Below are 22304 nucleotides of genomic sequence, written 5' to 3' on the forward strand. Positions count from 1 at the left end.
TTTTTTTTTTTTTTTTTTGAGACGGAGTCTTGCTCAGTTGCCCAGGCTGGAGTGCAGTGGTGCGATCTCGGCTCACTGCAAGCTCCGCCTCCCAGGTTCACGCCATTCTCCTGCCTCAGCCTCCCGGGTAGCTGGGACTACAGGCACCCGCCACTACGCCCGGCTAATTTTTTTTTTTTTTTTTTGTATTTTTAGTAGAGATGAGGTTTCACCGTGTTAGCCAGGATGGTCTCGATCTCCTGACCTCGTGATCCGCCCGTCTCGGCCTCCCAAAGCACTGGGATTACAGGCGTGAGCCACTGTGTCCGGTCGCATTATGTTTTAGAAATTTAAAAGGAAGTCTCACTTTAACTTTGTAAGAAGTAGACAGCTATGTCTTGTTATTTGTTAGCTAATAAGATACTCCCTTTTTAGAGTACTTATTCTTCACAGCTTAATGCCTCAAGGGGAAGTAGCAGAATTAAAATTTGTGATTCTCTTCCTATTTTATTTAGGGAAAGAGCAAGAAACCTTCGGTCAGGTGCAGTGGCTCATGCCTCTAATCCCAGCACTTTGGGAGGCCAACATGGGTGAACCACTTGAGTCCACGAGTTCAAGACCAGCCTGGGTAACATGGTGAAACCCCCATCTCTACAAAAAAAAAAAAAAAAATACAAAAATTAGCCAGGCATAGTGGCACATGCCAGTAGTCCCAGCTACTTGGGAGGTTGAGGCAGGATTGTTTGAGCCCAGGATGCAAAGGTTGCAGTGAGCTGAGATCGTGCCATTGCACTCCAGCCTGGATGACAGAGTGACCCTTTCTCAAAAAAAACTAAACACCTTAGAAAAATAAGATTTAATAGGCAAAGGAATTGAAGCTATCATTGAGATTTAGACAGCACTTAAAGCCCTCTAATGAGAGTATTTTTTCATTTTTATTTTTCTTTAGAGACAGTCTTGCTCTGTCACTTAGGCTGGAATGCAATGGTGCGATCATAGCTCACTGGAACTTCTGGCCTCAAGAAATCCTCCCACCACAGCCTCCTGAGTAGCTAGAACTTCAGGCATGTGCCACTCACCCAGCTAATTTTTAAACTTTTTTTTTGTAGAGACAAGGTCACACTATATTGCCCAGACTGGTCTCAAACTCCTGGACTCAACAGATCCTAGTGGGAGAAAAAAATTAAAGTTTTACTTTAAAAAGAGAGAGAGAGAGAGAGATCCTCTAGCAGATCCTCTAGCCTCAGCTTCCCAAAGTGCTGGGATTACAGGCATGAGCCACTGCACCCGACCCAAGCAGTCCTTGTTTTATTAAAGAACTGTTTCTAATTACCATGTATAACCTATAAATTGCTGGGCATACCAAATATATTCTTTTTTTTTTTTTTTTTTTTGATACAGAGTCTTGCTGTGTCACCCAGGCTGGAGGGCAGTGGCGCGATCTTGGCTCACTGCAACCTCCGCCTCCCAGGTTCAAGTGATTCTCCTGCCTTAGCCTCCTGAGTAGCTAGGATTACAGGTGTGCACCACCATGCCTAGCTAATTTTTGTATTTTTAGTAGAGACGGGGTTTCACCATGTTGGTCAGGCTTGTCTCAAACTCCTAACCTCGTGATCCGCCCACCTCAGCCTCCCAAAGTGCTGGGATTACAGGCATGAGCCACTGTGCCGGGCCAATATATTATTTTCCTAAAAGCCTAGATTTGGACAGTTCCACAGGTAGTGCTCAACAGAGAAACTTAAGATCATCACCTAACAGCACAAGTTGCTCCAAAGTAGGCCACATAAATATGAACTGAATTTCTCATCAGGAAGCCATGAATTGTTCCTTCCCTCCACTAAACTAATGCTGATTTGTTAAAATTGTTTATAAGCAGTAAGACATTGTGGAATATCTTCCCAAGGTTCCATCCAGAAGATGTGGAAGACTTTATCTTCCTTTTCCTGAACAAAATATAGTTTGATTGTCTTCTTATATGTTAGTCGTTGGGCTTCATTACTAAAGACAGACTGAGATCACAGTAGGCTTTTACTGTTGGTGTCTGACTCAGAGTTCTTTTTGGAATGTGGTGTTTGGTGTTTTAAATTCACCATAAAAATTGTATTGTAGTGGCTGGTGTGGTGGCTCACGCCTGTAATCCCAGCACTTTGGGAGGCTGAGGCAGGTGAATCACGAGGTCCAGAGATCAAGACCATCCTGGCCAACATGGTGAAACCCTATCTTTACTAAAAATACAAAAATTAGCTGGGCATGGTGGCGCGTGCCTGTAGTCTCAGCTACTTGGGAGGCCAGGATGGTCTAGATCTCCTGACCTCATGATCCACCTGCCTCGGCCTCCCAAAGTGCTGGGATAACAGGCATGAGCCACTGCGCCTGGCCCCATGTTTATATATTTTTTGTTTTGTTTTGTTTTGTTTTTTTGAGATGGAGTGTCACTCTGTGGCCCAGGTTGGAATGCAGTGGCGTGATCTTGGCTCACTGCAAGCTCTGCCTCCTGGATTCACTCCATTCTCCTGTCTCAGCCTCCCGAGTAGCTGGGACTACAGGCACCTGCCACCATGTCCGGCTAATTTTTGTATTTTTTAATAGAAATGGGGTTACACCATGTTAGCTAGGATGGTCTCGATCTCCCAACCTCGTGATCCGCCCGCCTCGGCCTCCCACAGTGCTGAGATTACAGGTGCGAGTCACCGTGCACAGCCTATATTTTTAATAAACACTTTACAAGATCAATCACAGGAGTATAATGCTTAAAATTAAATGTATTTTTATGCTGAAGTATGAATACAAATTGGATTACCTAGGAAAATCAGCTCTTGACTATTTTAATTATAGCTCCCTCAGCTTAATTCAGCATACTTCTTTCTTATGGCCTGAGATGTCTGAGGGAGGTAAACTCCAGTGAGGAGTTAGGAAGAAGTCACTTTCCTCTAGGACACGATGACCAACAGAAATTACTAGCAAATCATACAAATACATATTCACATCAAAGACTAATTTTCAACCTCTGAATATATAATTAGGGGAAAGAGCAGCTTTCTTTTCTTTACCCCATGATCTACTCTAGGCTGGCCGGCACTGGATAGTTATGGGAGGTAACATCCTACATGTGGAAATTAGAAAGCCTTGCTAGTAATCTACAAACTCTTCATCTTCTCATCTATTTGTACAAATTGCTCCCTTTGCCAGGAATTTCTTTCCTAGATCCATTTGGCAAATTCCTACCCATCCATTAAGAACTGTGTGAAGTCAAGGCTGCAGTCAGCCGTGACTGTACCACTGCACTCCAGCCTGTGAGACAGAGTGAGACTCAGCCTCAAAAAAGAAAAATATTTACCAAAAAAAAAAAAAAAAAAAAAAAAAAAGAACTCGCTCAACTGTTGCTACCTCTGTATGGGACTTTCCTTAATCACTCAAGCAGAATTCTCATAAAAATCTACTGAACCCTAATTGTGTGCCCAGCACTATGCTGGTACTAAAAACAACAGTTTTTGCCCATAAGGTGATTATAGCTCAAGAAAACAGGATTTAGGCCAGGTGTGGTGGCTCACACCTGTAATCTCAGCACTTTGGGAAGCCAAGGTGGGCGGATCACTTGCGGTCAGGAATTTGAGATCAGCCTGGTCACCATGGCAAAACCCCATCTCTATTAAAAACACAAATATTAGCCAGGCATGGCAGTGCATGCCTGTAATCCCAGCTACTCAAGAGGCTGAGGCAGGAGAATCGCTTGAACTGGGGAGGCAGAGGTTGCAGTGAGCCAAGATCGAGCCACTGCACTCCACCCTGGACAGGACAGAGTGAAATTCTGTTTCAAAAAAAAAAACAAAAACAAAAAAGAAAGAAAAGAAAATAAAGAAAAGACAACAGGATTTATAACAGAGTATGAATACTTAGGTTTATGCGAACACATATTGGTGCATGTAAGTGTGTCTAGCTTTGTCCTGACGTCAGATAAATTTTATTTTTATTTTTAGGCAGAGTTTTTTGCTCTATTACCTGGGCTAGAGTGCAGTGGTGTGATCACGACTCATTGCAGCTTCAAACTCCTGGGTCTAAGCGATCCTCCTGCCTCGGCCTCCCAAGTAGGTAGGACTACAGGTGCACGTCACCACTCATGGCTTTAAAACAATTTTTTTTTTTTTTTTGTAGCGCCAGAGTCTCCCTATGTTGCCCAGGCTGGTCTATAACTCCTGGCTTCAAGCAATCCTGCTGCTTCAGCCTCCCAAAGTGCTGGGATTTCAGGTGTGAACCACAGTGCCTGGCAACAAAATATCTCAAATGAAGTGACATCTAGAATCTGAAAGAGTCAGCTGGGCATAGTGGCTCACGCCTGTAATCCCAGCACTTTGGGAGGCCGAGGCACGTAGATCACACGGTCAAGAGATCAAGACCATCCTGGCTAACATGGTGAAACTCTGTCTCTACTAAAAATACAAAAAAAAATTAGCCCTGTGTGGTGGCGGGTGCCTGTAATCCCAGCTACTCAGGAGGCTGAGGCAGGAGAATGGTGTGAACCCAGGAGGCAGAGCTTGCAGTGAGCCAAGATTGTGCCACTGCACTCCAGCCTGGGCGACAGTGCTCTGTCTCAAAAAAAAAAAAAAAAAAAAGGATCTGAAAGAGTCAGCCATAGGAGGGATGACAGAAGTGAGAAAAAGGTACAAGCACCAAGGGATAATACTGGAGAGGTAAAGAGCTAATCGTAACTATGGTTTTTCTGGACACACCATCAAAAATAAGTTTTTTTCTCTGATCTCAGGACAAAGCTAGACACACTTACACCTACCAATATATGTTTGCATGGTGCCTAAGTTCTCATACTCTGTTATAAAGTACACCAGCCTGAACTGCAGGAATCTTCAGACTTCTCAATTAAGCTAGAAACTCCTTGTGGGCAGGGCACACGATGTATTTATCCTTAAACTCTCAATGCTTGTCACACATGATGTACAGTATACATGCACCGAGTATTATTAATCTTGAGTATAAGGAAAGAAACAGCATTCTTTAATTTTAAGCTTTTCTCAGAGATTCTATTCTACCATAGACTATTTTACCCTTGTAGAATATTCATCCACTATATTCATCCAAGGTAGACTATTCATCCACTATTCTACCATGGATGGTCCATCATCTCTACATTTCTTCTGACCTCCAACAGTGGAACTTTTCTCACAGAGGCCAGAAAAAATGTTGAGACCATAGACTGTTCTATCATTCCACACAATCCTGGGAGCTGCTGTGAAACTCTTACTTTTGTGGGGGAAAAAAAACCGTATGTTCATGTGGTTTTTGAGAACATACTGCTTTGCAAGTAGTAACAAAGGAGATAGATTTGTCATATGAACCTTCACATACTCCCTCATTTAATCACAACTGTGAAGCTCAAGATCCTTAGTAGGAAGTGTTTATACTTCATGTGAACTAGCCTGAAGAACAGGCTGAAAGTGACAGAAGGTTAAAGTTAAGGCAGGGCCACTGGAATCACCAGATACTCATGCCACTTACCCCAAATAATACTGGTTTATTTCTGTGGCTAGCTCATTGGATGCAAAAAACAAACTGCCTCCTATTCTACATCAAACACTATAACTCTTGTTCCCTCCTTTGCCTCCACTTCCAGAAGGCAGCATGGTTTACCAATGGAAAAAAGCACAGGGTTTACAGTCATATAACTATGTAAAATCTCAGCTTTCCCATTTGCTGATTAGGTTACTCTGGAAAGTTGTTTTACTTACATGCACTTCAGTTTACACATCTGTAAAATGAAGAAAACTGTTCATAGAGTTATGAAAATTAAATAAGAAGAATTTCCAAAGACTACCTAATGATTAGAGGTGCTTAATATATTTTGGTTCCGCCGGGCGCGGTGGCTCAAGCCTGTAATCCCAGCACTTTGGGAGGCCGAGATGGGCGGATCACGAGGTCAGGAGATCGAGACCATCCTGGCTAACACAGTGAAACCCCGTCTCTACTAAAAAAAATACAAAAAATTAGCCGGGCGAGGTGGCGGTCGCCTGTAGTCCCAGCTACTCGGGAGGCTGAGGCAGGAGAATGGCGTGAACCCGGGAGGCGGAGCTTGCAGTGAGCTGAGATCCGGCCATAGCACTCCAGCCTGGGCAGCAGAGCGAGACTCCGTCTCCAAAAAAAAAAAAAAATATATATATATATATATATATATATTGGTTCCTCTCCTTCCATTTAGATTCTCTATATAAATGAACCCCACCTCCCCAATAGTTTAAATTAAACTACCACAGTTCTTTAGGAAAAACTGGAGAGGTTCTGTTATGCTTTTATGTCACAGAAGCTACATTATCTCTTCTTCTCTCAATAATGGTAGGCACGAAGTAATGTGTATGTTTAAAACCTACAATACGTTGGACTTTTATTAGCAAGAGAAACTGAAATTATGCCAGCAGGACAGTTGTCAGCTCCACAAAATGAAAGATCACACTCTAAGAAACTGGAGCTATAGGGATTTTGCCTTGTTGCTTTCTCTTCAAGTTTTGGTTTTCAGGCCAATAAGCTCTTGAGGCTATCCCAGGGGATAGGGAGAAGCTTCTGGAACTGAGGAAGGAGTTATAAGAAATCATAATCAACAGGAAAGTTTCAGTTAATATAGGTGAAAGATTTGGATAGGGATTTGAGGAGTTCCTTAGGGTCCAGTAAAGTCAGGGGGAAAGGTAGGCCTAGAAGAAGGTGAGAATTGCCGGGCGCGGTGGCTCAAGCCTGTAATCCCAGCACTTTGGGAGGCCGAGATGGGCGGATCACGAGGTCAGGAGATCGAGACCATCCTGGCTAACACGGTGAAACCCCATCTCTACTAAAAAAATACAAAAAACTAGCCGGGCGAGGTGGCGGGCGCCTGTAGTCCCAGCTACTCGGGAGGCTGAGGCAGGAGAATGGCATGAACCCGAGAGGAGGAGCTTGCAGTGAGCTGAGATCCGGCCACTGCACTCCAGCCCGGGTGACAGAGCAAGACTCCATCTCAAAAAAAAAAAAAAAAAAAAAAAGAAGGTGAGAACTAGCTGAATGGAGATGAGAAGATGTAGAAAAAATAAGTGAGCAAAAAGATTCATATGTTGTGGGATGAAGGAAAAGGGGAAATGAGAAGAAGATGTAAATGACACTGATGGAACTTTAAACCACCATGTGACATCAGACAATTGATTCAAATCATTGCCAAGGTCCCTTCCAACCAACGATTTAACCGATTCAATATTCTGTTTCAAATAATGGTTTAAAGAAATGTTTTCAGTTTTTAGTTTTCTAAATTTTTTTCTTGTCAGTGATTTGAAGCTCACAAAGAAATAAATGTTTACTATGGAAAGGGTAGTGACCATAGTGTACTCTATATAACTAATCTAATTCAATGCTTGCTATATGCAAAATAAGTGTTAAATGAATTAGATTATAATTATTGAGAAACCACAACCCTCATTTATTCACTCCACAAATATTTGCTGAGTACCTCTAATGTGTCAGTTATTATGCTAGGTGTTGGGACACAGCAGTGAATACAACAGGGGAAAATAATCCCTGCCCTCTTCCTATTACATTAGATGGTGACAAGTACCACAGAGTAAAAAAGGGAAGAAAGGAAAATAAGGTGGGCTGAAAGGGAGGGTGCTAAATTATAAACTGGGTGAGCGGAAGGGCCTCAGTGGGAAGATGACGTATAAGTGAAGACCCGCAGTAAACAACACATTCCTAAATTAACTTCCTCTGTCTTCTTCCTAATACTATAGCACTTTTTTTTTTTTTTTTTGAGACAGGGTCTTTCTCTGTTGCCCAGGCTGGAATGCAGTGACGCAATTTCAGCTCACTGCAACTTCCGCCTCCTGAGTTCAAGTGATTCTCCTGCCTCAGGCCCCCATGTAGCTAGGATTACAGGTGCGCACCACCATGCCTGGCTAATTTTTGTATTTTTAGTAGAGACGGGGTTTCACCATGTTGGCCAGGCTGGTCTCGAACTCCTGACCTCAAGTGATCCACGTCCTGCTGCCTCCCAAAGTGCTGGGATTACAGGTGTAAGCCACTGCGTCTAGCCAAATACTATACTGTTTTTAGTTCTAATGGCAGCAAAACAAAAAACAACATTTCCAAGCATATTAAAAGTAAATAAGAATTACATTATTTTAATCATTGGTAGAGAAGTATTGGTTATCAAATATGCTGCTCAGTTCTCAAATATCTATGTGCACTGTCCAATATGTGGCCACTAGCCACATATGATTATTTACATTTATATTATTAAAATGAGATACAAATTACAATTCAGTCTTTGTTTTATTAGCCACATTTTAGGTGCTCAGTAGCTAGCTACATACGACTACACATTGGAGAGTGGCAGATACAGAACATTTCCATCTTTGCACAAAGTACTACTGGACATGCTGAACTTAAAGGATTTTTAAAGCCCACTCAGAAGTCTTCCAAGGCCAGGTGCAGTCCAGGTTCATTACTGTAATCCCAGCACTTTGGGAGGCCAAGGTGGGAGGACTGCTTGAACCCAGGAGTTTGAGACCAGTGGGGGCAGAGCTTGTCTCTATTAAAAACAAAACAAAACAAAACAAAAGTCTTCTAGTAATAACAGGGTATCTCAAAGAACCAATTCCACGTTTCATCAGCATGTGGTATCTGTTTTTCTTTTCTTTTCTTTTTTTTTTTTTCCCGAGACGGAGTCTCACTCTGTCGCCCAGACTGGACTGCAGTGGCGCCTCACTGCAAGCTCTGCCTCCCGGGTTCACGCCATTCTCCTGCCTCAGCCTCCTGTGTAGCTGGGACTACAGGCGCCCGCTACTGCACCTGGCTAATCTTTTGTATTTTTAGTAGAGACAGGGTTTCACCGTGTTAGCCAGGATGGTCTCGATCTTCTGACCTTGTGATCCTCCCATCTGGGCCTCCCAAAGTGCTGGGATTACAGGCGTGAGCCACTGGTATGTATTTTTCATAGTACCAACTACTATTGGTAGTATAGGCTGAAGAAATCATCACAGCTAAATAAAAGTTTCATTTTATTTAGTTTCAAACTATTGGACTATTTATATTCACAATCTTTTTTTTTTTTTTGAGAAGGTTTCTCGCTCTGTTGCCCAGACTGGAATGCAGTGGTGTGATCTCAGCTCACTGCAACCTCCGCCTCCCGGGTTCAAGTGATTCTCCCACCTCAGCCTCCCAAGTAGCTGAGATTACAGGTGCCCGCCACTACGCCCAGCTAATTTTTGTATTTTAGTAGAGACAGGGTTTCATCATGTTGGTCAGGCTGGTCTCAAACTCCTGACCTCAGGTGATCCACCCAGCTCTGCCTCCCAAAGTGCTGGGATTACAGGTGTGAGCCACCGCGCCCAGCCCAGTTGACATCTATTAAGGAATCAAGAGGTATCAATGATGTGTAGAAACTAGGCAGAAATCAAGGAGCCCACATCACAGAGGTCTGAAACATGTTGACTGTGACTAGTGACTCAAAGAGATGACTATTAGCCATTGCCACTTAATCTTCCTTCTCTCTGTTTCACAACTCTTCCTAATTTGACTGGCCCTCAATATTCACTTTAAGTGAGTGAGAAAGAAACCTGATTATTACCAACACTAGATATCCAGTGGGAACACAGTATGTGTCTGATGACAGCTAGCTATAACATTTGTAAAAGTTATGCAGAACTTCCTAACAAGAAATCTCCTTAAACAATATTGTTTTCCAGTACATGTACAGGAGAATATAGCCTTCATTCTCTATTAAATAAAAATTCTCAGTAATGAACATCTAGTTACACTATGACTCAATAAAAATTCCTGTAGAAGAACTAGAATTACTATATAAATAGTGTTTCTATCAAACCTGTTCAAGCCAGTAATTCAAAAGCACTTTGTTGTTGTCAGGCTTGGTGGCTCACCCCCGTAATCCTAGCACTTTGGGAGGCCAAGGCAGGCGGATCATGAGGTCAGAAGTTTGAGACCATCCTGGCTAACACAGTGAAACCCCATCTCTATTAAAAATACAAAAAATTAGTGGGGCGTGGTAGCGCACACCTGTAGTCCCAGCTACTTGGAAGGCTGAGGCAGGAGAATCGCTTGAACCCAGGAGGCGGAGTTTGCAGTGAGCCGAGATGGTGCCACTGCACTCCAGCCTGGGTGACAGAGAGAGACTCCGTCTAAAAAATATAAATAAATAAAATTTAAAAATAAAAATAAATAAAAATAGCTCTTCAGCTGGATATGGTGGCTCACGCCTGTAATCTTAGCACTTTGGAAGGCTGAGGTGGGAAGATCGCTTGAGCTCAGGAGGTGGGGACCAGTCTGGGCAGCAAGGTCAGGAGTGGTGGCCATATGCCGGTAGTTCCAACGACACGGGAGGCTGAGGCAGGAGGATCTCTTGAACCCAGGAGGTAAAGGCTGCAGCGAGCCATGTTCACACCATTATACTCCAGTCTGGGCAACAGAGTGAGACCCTGTCTCAAAAATATAAATAAATAAATTAATTAATAATTTTTAAAAATAGTTCTGCTTTTCTAGTTCCTATAAGAAACACTTAGAAGGACAAAACTGCAGCACTACCAGTTTTTAATCATTCAAAGCTGATTTCTGGTCTCTATTTCTTCTCTCCTTGATTTATGTTTCCTGATTTCTGATCATTTCCCTAAATGGTAAAAACTGCTATCGGAAAAATTAGAACATAAATAAAATAAAGTTCAAATTTATCTACTCTGTTATGTGTGAAAAGATTTGAAGAGGCTCATGCCTATAATCCCAGCACTTTGGGAGGCCGAGATGGGTGAATCACAAGGTTAGGAGTTCGAGACATGCCTGGCCAACATGGTGAAACCCCATCTCTACTAAAAATACAAAAATTTAGCTGGGCGTAGTGGCGGGCGCCTGTAATCCCAGCTACTCGGGAGGCTGAGGCAGGAGAATCGCTTGAACCCAGGAGGCCAAGACTGCAGTGAGCCGAGATCATGCCACTGCACTCCAGCCTGGTCGACAGAGTGAGACTCTATCTCAAAAAAAAAAAAAGAAAAGATTTGAAGAAAGCTAAAACTTAGAAAATAAACTAAATTCAATTTCCCAAGTATTCTTTTTTCCAATTATCTATGAATAATAATAGCTAACATGAATCGAACATGTGTTATAATCCCAACGATTGTTTTAAATATTTTACACATACTAACTTGTCTAATTCTTACAAGTCTATGAGAAAGACAGCATTTATTATCCCCATTTTATATGAGGAAACTGAGTCACATAGGAGTAAACTGGTCTAAGGTAAAAACTGGCAAAGTCAGGATTCATATCTAAGTAATCTGGATCTGAGTCTCCATCCTTTGCTACACCATAAACCTAGATATACAACAAAAACTCTCTAGCCCTAGTCTTTCATTAGAAACCCAAAATTACTGAAGCACAGGTTTATATAACCTTTTAACCATACTTATGCTACTTGGAGCATTATTATTAGCAATGTACAAATATGTTTTATGAGAGTGCAAGATATTTATTTACTCATTTATTTATTTGAGGCAAGATCTCACTCTGTTGCCCAGGCTGGAGTGTAGTGGCGTGATCACGCCTCACTGCAGCCTCGACCTCCCTGGCTTAAACAATCCTCCCATCTCAGCTTCTTAAGTAGCTAGGACTATAGGCATGCACCACCACACCTGGCTAATTTTGTTTATTTTTTGTCAAAACAAGGTCTTGCCATGTTGCCCCAGAATGGTCTTGAACTCCTGGGCTCAAGGGATCCTCCCACTTCCCAGAGTGCTGGGATTACAGGCATGAGCCACCACACCCAGCCCTGTGTATACTCTCTGAGGTAGTTAAGAAGTCTCTAGTTTTAGGCCGGGTGTGGTAGCTCATGCCTGTAATCCCAGCAATTTGGGAGACTGAGGCAGGCGGATTACCTGAGGTCAGGAGTTCGAGACCAGCCTGGTCAACATGGGGAAACCCCGTCTCTACTAAAACTACAAAAACATTAGCTGGGCACAGTGGCACAGCTACTTGGGAGGCTAAGGCAGGAGAATTGCTTGAACCCGGGAGGTGAAGGTTGCAGTGAGCTGAGATGGCACCACCGCACTCCAGCCTGGAGCAAGACTCTGTCTCAAAAGAAAAGAAGTCTCTATTTTTTACCTATTTCCCCATGGTCACCAAATTCTCTTTTTAGATACAAAACAAACACAGTAAAACAAAAAACTTGCCCTAAAGAAACTGCCACTGGCCGGGCAAGGTGGCTCAAGCCTGTAATCCCAGCACTTTGGGAGGCCGAGACGGGCGGATCACGAGGTCAGGAGATCGAGACCATCCTGGCTAACACGGTGAAACCCCGTCTCTACTAAAAATACAAAAACTAGCTGGGCGAGGTGGCGGGCCCCTGTAGTCCCAGCTACTTGGGAGGCTGAGGCAGGAGAATGGCGTAAACCTGGGAGGCGGAGCTTGCAGTGAGCTGAGATCCGGCCACTGCACTCCAGTCCCGGCGACAGAGCAAGACTCCGCCTCAAAAAAAAAAAAAAAAAAAAAGAAACTGCCACTAAACTGTTCAAAGAACACAGATATAGAAAAAGAAATACAGGCTGGTCAGAAGCAGTGTGGTTTACAACTAATTGATCACAACCACTTACAGATTTATTTGTTCCTTCTCCCCTCCCACTGCTTCATTTGACTAGCCTTAAAAATAGATAAAGGAAAAGAAGGGAAATATAGTCATCATTCAGTATCCAAGGGGGATTGGTTCCAGGACTCTCCTTGGACACCAAAATCCATGGATGCTTAAGTCCCTTATATAAAGTGGCAAAGTGTTTACATATAACCTATACACATCCTCCATAATACTTAGTCTTCTCTAGATTATTTATAATACCTAACACTGTAAATGTGATGCAAAGTTTTTATGCTGTATTGAAAAAAAATGGCATTACCATTTATTGTTATATAATTATTAATTTTCCCCAAGTATTTTCAATCTGTGGTTGGTTAAATCCATGGATGTGAAACCCTCAGACACAGAGGGCTGACTATACATGCTATACAATTAAGTTTTAATATTTCCACAAGTATAAATCATGCTGAATAACATGGCAGGAAATTCCAATAACACAAATATTTTTATCTGTATAAAATCACTTCACTCTGTCTCACATTAAAAGTTCTCAATCTCTTCTTTGAGAGCTGAAAATGTAACTTACTCATTTTTTTCCTGCATGGCAGTTAGGGCAGTGAGCCAACAAAAATTTATTGAATGAATCAATAAGTCATTCAGTCAGTCAATCATACATCCATCCATCATTCACCTTTGGGGTGGGGTTAGGATAGTAACTGGCCTTCATTGAAACCAACATTAAGCCATGCATCCTGGATACATTATGAGATTATAACTAGAACTAAACAAATACACACCTTCAGTATTAAGCCAAGTTCCCCATCCTAGCAGGAATGTCCTTTCTTTGGTGCCATTTTTGTCTTGTACTATTTAAGATATAATTCTTAAGCCTTCTTGCTATTTGTGCCCTTTGATTACTGAGCTCTAAACTGAAGTGAGGAAAAGACTGACTCACCCTTGCAGGGAAATGGACAAAATAAAGCGGCCAGGCCTACCTTTTAGAGCATCTAAATTAGTTTTAAGAAATCAATGAAAAGAAACAAAGAATATAGTAGCATCAAAGGAAACCTAAATAAGAAATTTTAAAATTCTTAAAAGAGGTCAAATATAATATTAATCTTTTTATGCAATAATAAAAAGGAAAGCTATAGCTATAGATTACAATCTGATATGATGTTATTCTGGCTACCTCAAGATAAACACTGGTTTGATGAGGAATCAAAAAAAAAAAAAAAACCCACAAATCTTCAATGAGGATCAAAGGCCATCAGCACCATCTACAAGATGGTCCATTATACTACCATTACCTTCATTCAATGGAAGCCTCAATTATAGCATGTGAGTGTGTATGTGTGTGTGTATATGTGAACATGCCCATGTGCTCTGGTTTCATTGATGTTTCAAACAGTAATCTTGTAAAAATTACCCTGCCTCTGGGTCAACTCAAAGCTCTGATCATGAAAGGTCATTTTGAACATGATAGGACATGCAGAAGCCAGCCAGTGAGGCTGTTTTGACTGCAGTAATAAACACACTGTAGAACTGGTACAAAAACTGACAAATTGTTCTACGGAAAAGAACATAAAGTCCAAAAATGCACCCAAGACCTTACAAAACTTAGTGTGACCAAACTGGCATCATAAACCAATTAAAAAGGGGAGTTTGTTAACTTCTTAGCTTTAATTTTTTTCTAAGTTATATTTGATAATCACTTTGTCAAATATCAAAAGCAAATGTAAGTTCTCTTCAACTATTAATGTTGTATTCAACCTATATAATAAATTTAGGAATAAATGACACCAATAATTTTTCCAGTTTTTCCCATTACTTGACATAATGGATCTATTTACTTATCTACAGCACACTTCTAGTTTTATCATATAGGCTATGTTGCTGAGATCACTCCTAGGTATTTTATAATTTGGGTTGTTACTGTAAATTACTCAACTCCTTTAGATTTTCTATAGCTAACAATCCTCTTTTTTTTTGAGACAGGGTCTCAACCTGTCACCCAGGCTGGAGTGCAGTGGCATAATCATGGCTTGTACTAGTTTGTTCTCACACTGCTACAAAGAACTGCCCAAGACTGGGTAATTTATAAAGGAAAGGGGTTTAATTGACTCACAGTTCAGTATGGTTGAGGAGGCCTCAGGAAACTTACCATAACGGTGGAAGGTGAAGGAGAAGCAAGGCATCTTCTTCACAAGGTGGCAGGAAGGAGAAGGGCCAAGTGAAGGGGGAAGAGCTCCTTATAAAACTATCAGATCTTGTGAGAACTCAATATCATGAGAACAGCATGGGGCAAACTGCCCCCATAATTCAATTACCTCCACCTGGTCTCTACCTTGACATGTGGGGATTATAGGGATTATGGGGTTTACAATTCAAGATGAGATTTGGGTGGGAAGACAAAGCCTAACCATATCAATGGCTCACTGCAGCCTCAATCTCCTGGGAACAAGTGATTCTCCCAGTCTCCTGAGTAGCTGGGACCACAGGACTGCGAGACCACTCCTAGTTCATTTTTCTATTATTTGTAGAGCTGGGGTTTCACAATGTTGCTCAGGCTGCGCTCAGATGATTTGCCTGCCTCAGGCTCCCAAAGCACTGGGATTACAGGTGTGAGCCACTGCACCTGGTCTAGATAACTGGTCTTGATCCTATCAAAGTATGTAAGCAATGTTGTAACAGAAAAAAATGAACTAGAAGGATATATACAACATTCATGGTATGTATGGGTTGTCACTAGACAAAGGTGGTCAAAGGAGACTTTACCTAACAAGTTTTACTTTATAAAATGTGTCTTGATGTTATCAGTTTTTAAATCAATTTGGTAGAAATGCCGGTGTCACTATTATTTAAATATTTAAGAATAAAAATAAATTATCCTATTCCTAGGGTAACTAAAGCTTTTAACTAGAAGAGTTAAATTTTCTCATCTACAAAGATAAGCAAGCATATAATTTTCGTTCTAGTTTTTGACCTATCAAGGTAATAATTTGTAACTATTTATAGATTAGCCAGGCATGGTGGCCGCTCGCCTATAGTCCAAGCTACTCGGCAGGCTGAGGCAGGAGAATCGCTTGAACCCAGGAGGCGGAGGTTTGGGTGAGCTGAGATCGAGTACTCCCACCTCTGTCACCAGTACTCCTGCTTGGGTGACAGAGTGAGACTTCATCTCAAAAAAAGTGTGTGTGTGTGTGTGTATATATATACACACATATATATGCACATACACATATACATACACACACATATATACATACACACACACTTTATATATATACACACATAATCACTTTATTTTTTTTACACTGTATATATACACATATACATTTACACTTTATACGTGTGTATATATATATATGTAAAGTGACAATACATGTATATAATCCTTAGATATTGCAATAAATCCTCTTGGGTCATATTCTTTCAATATATTTATAGATTTGACATATCAAATGGGCAAAAAAGCAGGCCAGTCACAGTGGCTCACACCTGTAATCCTAGCACTTTGGGAAGCCGAGGCGGGTGGATCACTTAAGGTCAGGAGTTCGAGACCAGCCTGGCCAACATGGTGAAACCCTGTCTCTACTAAAAATACAAAAAATTTAGCTGGGCATGGTGGTGGGCACCAAACAAACAAGCAAAAAACAGCTATAAATCGGCACGTTAAAAAAATGTAACTACTGTACATAGATAACTTCCTTTAAAAAATCATAAAAGTAGATATATCAAAATGTTATTAGTAATTACCAATGGATAGAAAGGTCAAATGATTTAAGTTTTTCTCCTTTTTTTTATTTTTTGAGATGGAGTCTCACTCTGTCACCCAGGCTGGAGTGCAGTGGCACAATCTCAGCTCACTGCAACCTCCACCTCCAGGGTTCAAGCAATTCTCCTGTCTCAGCCTCCCAAGTAGCTGGGACTATAGGCGCATGCCACCATGCCCAGCTAATTTTTGTATTTTTAGTAGAGACAGGGTTTCACCATATTAGCCAGGCTGGTCTCAAACTCCTGACCTCAGGTGATCCACCGCCTCAGCCTCCCAAAGTCCTGAGATTACAGATGTGAGCCACTGCATTTGGCCTTAAAATTTTCTCCTTTATGCCATATTTTCTCATTTTTCTCAAAGAAATACATATTGTTTTTGTAATAAGAAAAAAATAATGATTTGTTGGATTTAATCTACATGTAATTTATATAGACTTTCTACAGCTGTATTAAGTGGAATAGAACAAATGTATTTTTTTGTTTGTTTTATTTTGTTTTATGAGACAGAGTCTTGCTCTGTCACCCAGGCCAGAGTGTAGTGGTGCAATCTTGGGTCACTGCAACCTCTGCCTCCCAGGTTCAGATGATTCTCCTGCCTCAGCCTCCCAAGCAGCTGGGGTTACAGAGGTGCCTGCCACCACGCTCAGCTATTTTTTTTTTTTTTGTATTTTTAGTAGAGACAGGGTTTCACCATGTTGGGCAGGGTGTCTCAAACTCCTGACCTCAGGTGATCTGCCTGCCTTGGCTTCCCAATGTGCTGGGATAGGAGTGAGCCACCACACCCAGCTGGACAAATGTATTTTTACACTGTCTTTGTCAGTATTTATTTATTATTTATTAATTTATTAATTTATTTAGAGATAGGGTCTTGCTCTGTCCTCCAGGCTGGAGTGCACTGGCACAATCTCATTTCACTGCAGCCTTGACTTCTTGGGCTAAGCAATCCTCCCACCTGAGCCTCCCAAACAGCTGAGACTATAGATGCGCGCCAGCAAACCTGGCTAACTTTTTAAAAGATTCTTGTGGTTTTTTTTTTTTTTTTTTTTTTTTTTTTTGTAGAAACAGGGTCTCCCAATGTTGCCTAGGCTGTTCTTGAACTCCTGGGCTCAAGCAATCCTCCCATATGGGCCTCCCAAAGGACTGAGATTAGAGGCATGAGCCACCGTGCCCAGCCTGTCAGTTTGTAGTTATTAAGATTTTGCCAACTTTATAAAATAAACAGGTATACTTTCTTTTTCTCTGCTATACTGATTGATATAGCATTATAGAGCTGTCCCCTCTTATCTGCAGTTTCACTTTCTGCAGTTTCGGTTACTTGTGGTTGACCGCAGTCCAAAGATATAATATGGAAAATTTCTAGAAATAAATAACTTGTAAGTTTTAAATCATGTGCCACTCTGAGTATCATGATGAAATCTCATGCCATCCTGCTCTGTCCTACCCAGGTGTGAATCATCCATCTCCTTGTCCAGCATACCCACACCGTATGTGTTTCACTGCCTGTTAATCACTTAGCAGCCATCTCAGTTGCCATATCAACTGTGGCGGTATTGTAGTGCTTGTGTTCAAGTAATCCTTGTTTTACTTATTTGTTCCATTTTATTATTATTGTTATTAAATTCTTACTGTGCCTAATTTATAATCCCAACTTTATCACAGGTATATATATGTATATATGTATGTATGTACAGGAAAAAACAGTACGTACTGGGGTTCAGTATTATCCATGATTTCAGAGATCCACTAGCAGTATTGGTCTTGGTATAACCCCCATAGATAAGGAGGGACTACTGCAATGACCTGCTTCATCAATATGAATTAAATTGTCCATAAAACCCCTGGCCTAATCACATTTTAACACTAGTCTACATAGGATTTTTATTTCTTGAGTCACTTTGGCAAATTATATTTTCCTAGAAAACTATCCATTTTGGGGGGAAGGAAGCGGGAACCAGCAAAAAAAAGAAAAAGAAAAAGAAAATTACCCATTTCATCAGGAATTCAACAGGGTGTCAAGGTAATTCAGTGGACAAAGGAGAATATTTCCAACTTTGTGCCATATCTAAAAATTAAGTCAAAAAGAATCAATGACTTAAAATAAAACCCAAAACTATAAACATCATAAAGAAAAAAAATAGAGGAAAACTTTTGTGAACTTTGGTTAAGCAAAGATTTCTTCAAGAAAACACAAAAATTATGAACCATAAAAGACAAAATAGATTAAATTGGATTGCATCACTTTAAAAGCTTCTGAAAACAAATAGACAAGCCACAGACTGGAAGAAAACATTTGTATGACATATATCATCGTCTGTACAGGGTGCATGACACACTGATAATGGCTCAGTTTGCAGCCATAAATTCAGATGGAAATCAGTCCATGCATTTAGTCAACCTATCCCACTTGCTATGATTTTCTAGGAGTAAGGCATAGTCAGAAGTGATAAAAAGTGGTGAGAGGACACAGGCAATAGTACAGAATGTCAGCATTACTGCCTTTCCAGGCTTGTATACTACTACTACTACAGCTCATCTTTTTCTACTTACAGAAAAAATAATTACATAACATCTGTTATTCAAGTTCACAGAATTTGGTGTCTGTGTACTCTATTTTCCTTAAGATTGGTAATTCTATCTTATGCAGAAAAATTAAAACCACTGGAAGAAACACATACAGATATGTATTGTGTGTTTACTACTGGGCGGTGGTAGGATGTAACAGTAAAAAGATGTTGACCTCCGTAAGTTTATACTCCTTTAGGAAACAAGATGACAGAGGATATTTAATATATATTTATAATAATGCTATATTAAATTTCTCATCAAGACCACTAGGAGAAAAAATGGAACTAGATCATTTTTGGCATCACATAATACTGGAGGAATTTATCTCCTACACCCCAGGGATGTCAAAACTAATTAAGCTTGTATTTTGTCTTTCATTCTTAAAGGGGAGGGAGGGAAGGACTAAGTTACTGGCATATTTTGAGCTTCAAGTGGTAACAACATAACATCAAAAATGTTTTCCCATAAACTTTGAAGTGCATTATGTCTTGAGTTTGGCTCCTTGGCAAACGTTCTTAAACAGCTAGAAAAAAACTCCTTTATAGCATCATAATAATAATTTATAAATTCAGATACAGAATAAGAAAAAAAATTGACTTTGTTTAGGAAATAATAAATTCTATTTGCTACCTTAACAAACTGCTTCTCCTATTTCCTATATGATACAAATTCTAATCAAAAGGAGGTATTATCTTATAAATTTGTTTCCAGAATGTCATGCATATGAATAAAGCCTTTGCAACTAGCTTTAAGTTCAGAATGCAAACTGATAATCTATATCTCATTAAACAATCATCAAACACACACCCAAAAAAATTTTTAACACGTCATGTTCATATTTATACAAGAGAGGGTATACAGAAACTTAATGAAGTATTCAGATGATTTAAAACATTTTGGGAAGGCAATTAGTATGTAGATCCTCCTCCACCTCAAAAATCTTTAGAAGGAAGTCACAACTCAGTACTTTTAAATAAGTGATATGCCAGGGTTTCAGTCTCTTTTATTCTGGCATGCTGTTGGAAGAGTGACTGTTAACTCCATAAACAGTTGAAAAGGGAGAAAGAAAGCAGAAGCAGGAATTAGCTATTTTTGAAAGTAGTGGGGTGCGGCGCATCATAGTAGCACAAATTCTATGCACATCCTCTCTGGATCCTTCCTTCACTCGGCACTTAGGTACAGTGTAGTCATTAATCTTCCCTCTTCCCCCCCTCCCCCCTCTCCCCCCCTCCCCTCTCCCCTCTTCCCTCTCCCCTCTCTTCTTCTTCTCCTTCTCCTTCTCCTTCTTCTTCTCTCTTTTTTTTTTTTTTTTTTTTGAGACAGAGTCTCGCTCTGTCGCCCAGGCAGGAGTGGAGTGGCATGATCTTGGGTCACCGCAACCTCCGCCTCCCGGGTTCAAGCAATTCTCCTGCCTCAGCCTCCTCAGTGGCTGGGAATACAGGTGCACGCCATCACACCCGGGTAATTTTTTGTATTTTAGTAGAGATGGGGTTTCACTGTGTTGCCCAGGTTGGTCTCAAATTCCTCAGCTCAGGCGATCCGCCCACCTCGGCCTCCCAAAGTGCTAGGATTACAGGGGTGAGCCACCGCGCCCAGCCTAATTTTCTCTCCTTTTTTTTGGGGGGGGGGGGGGCGGGGTCTCGCTCTGTTGCCCAGGCTGGAGTGCAATAGTCAGATCTCAGTTCACTGCAAGCTCTGCCTCCCGGGTTTACGCCCTTCTCCTGCCTCAGCCTCCCGAGTAGCTGGGACTACAGGCGCCCGCCACCTCGCCCGGCTAGTTTTTTGTATTTTTTAGTAGAGGCAGGATGGTCTGGATCTCCTGACCTCATGATCTGCCCGCCTTGGCCTTCCAAAATGCTGGGATTACAGGCGTGACCCACCGCGCCCGGCCAATTTTTTCTTTTAACTGGTAGTATACACCAATATAAGTTAACAAGTAATATATTCATTGTATTTTATCCAGGTCTCTGAAATGAGATGAAAGGGAGGTGACCTAAAATCAGGAGAAGCAAGGTAAAAGCTGTTTGATTCCTCTGTCACTTTCCCTGCTCCATGATCTTCAATGTCGGTCCTACACTAACCCTGGCAGAATTTTGGAGTTTGTTTTCCAAGAAAGTGTAAAGCAAATGGTTTCTGGATATGGTACAAAAAATGGAAGGGATTGGGTGCAATGGCTCATGCCTGCACTCTCAACTTTTTGGGAGGCCGAGGTGGGAGGATCAGTTGAGCCCAGGAGTTCAAGACTAGCCTGGGCAACATAGGGAGACCATATCTTTACAAAAAGTAAAAAAATTAGTCAGGCATGGTGGTACGTGCCTATAGTCCCAGCTACTTGGGAGGCTGAGGTGGGAGGATTGCTTGAGCTCAGGAGGTTGAGGTTGCAATGCCTTTTTTTTTTTTTTTTTTTTTTTTTTGAGACAGAGGAAGACTCTGACTCAAAAAAAAATAAAAATAAAATGAAAAATAAAAAGGCCAGGTGCAGAGGCTCATGCCTGTAATCTCAGCACTTTGGTAGGCCAAGGCAGGCAGATCACCTGAGGTCAGGAGTTCGAGACCAGCCTGGCCAACATGGTGAAACCCTAAAACTACAAAAATTAGCCAGGTGGTGGTGGGTGCCTGTAATCCCAGCTACTTGGGAGGCTGAGGCCAGGAGAATTGTTTGAACCCGGGAGGCAGAGGTTGCAGTAAGCTGAGATGGCGCTGCTGCACTCTAGCCTGGGTAACAGAGCAAGACTCTATCTCAAAAAATAAAGATAAAATACAAACACAAATAAAATTTTAAAATGGAAGATAATTAAGTGAAAATATGCATAATTAATGCTGAATGCAGCAGCCTCTTTACTCGGTCTTCTTCGCCCCTTACCATCCAAACACAGTGGGAAGACTGTGCCCCTTAGACCCTGATACTGGTATGAGAATATTCATCAACAATAAAGCCAAGAAGCTCACCCAAAGGCAACCTGCCTATGCATTTAAAGCTTCTAACTATTTAGTCCCTCACTTTTAATCGTCAGTAGACAGCTAATTATTACTAGACATCAGAGAAAAACGCTAACATAAAAGAAATCAATCAATATTTAAAAACAATGTTAGGAAAAAAAGAGACTAGGCAAGGAAAATCAGTTGAAAGAATGAAAGGATATTCTAAAAAGAAACATTCAGAGACTGAAAAAAGACCTCCTGGAGATCAAAAACTAATAGTAGAAAAGAAAAATGTAATAAAAGTAGAAGATAAAGTTGAATAAATCTTGCAGGAAACATATCTAAAGGAAAAAGAAATGAACTAATTATTCCAGGAGGTTCAACATCAAGAAGCTACTGGCAACCAAGACAGAGGAAGACATGAGGGTTTAGGAAACAAAGGAGCTAACACAGGAAAGAAGCAAAGTTGCCA

General features: G+C 41.1%; 1 protein-coding gene across 4 annotated transcripts in view; it reads right to left on the minus strand.

Annotated features, from left to right (window-relative positions):
* Positions 1-22304, minus strand: part of PHACTR4 (phosphatase and actin regulator 4) — a 142312-nt gene that overhangs the window by 77977 nt on the left and 42031 nt on the right. Inside the window, exon 3 of one of the 4 annotated variants that reach the window (XM_023219458.2) lies at positions 18331-18407. The exons of the other annotated variants lie outside the window; for them this stretch is intronic. Within the exon in view, the coding sequence (XP_023075226.2) occupies positions 18331-18334 (4 nt within the window). The 5' untranslated portion in view covers positions 18335-18407. The remainder of the gene's footprint in view (positions 1-18330; positions 18408-22304) is intronic. 4 annotated transcript variants of the gene reach the window in all.

The sequence above is a fragment of the Piliocolobus tephrosceles genome, chromosome 1 (assembly GCF_002776525.5).
Source record: "Piliocolobus tephrosceles isolate RC106 chromosome 1, ASM277652v3, whole genome shotgun sequence".
NCBI lineage: Eukaryota > Metazoa > Chordata > Mammalia > Primates > Cercopithecidae > Piliocolobus > Piliocolobus tephrosceles.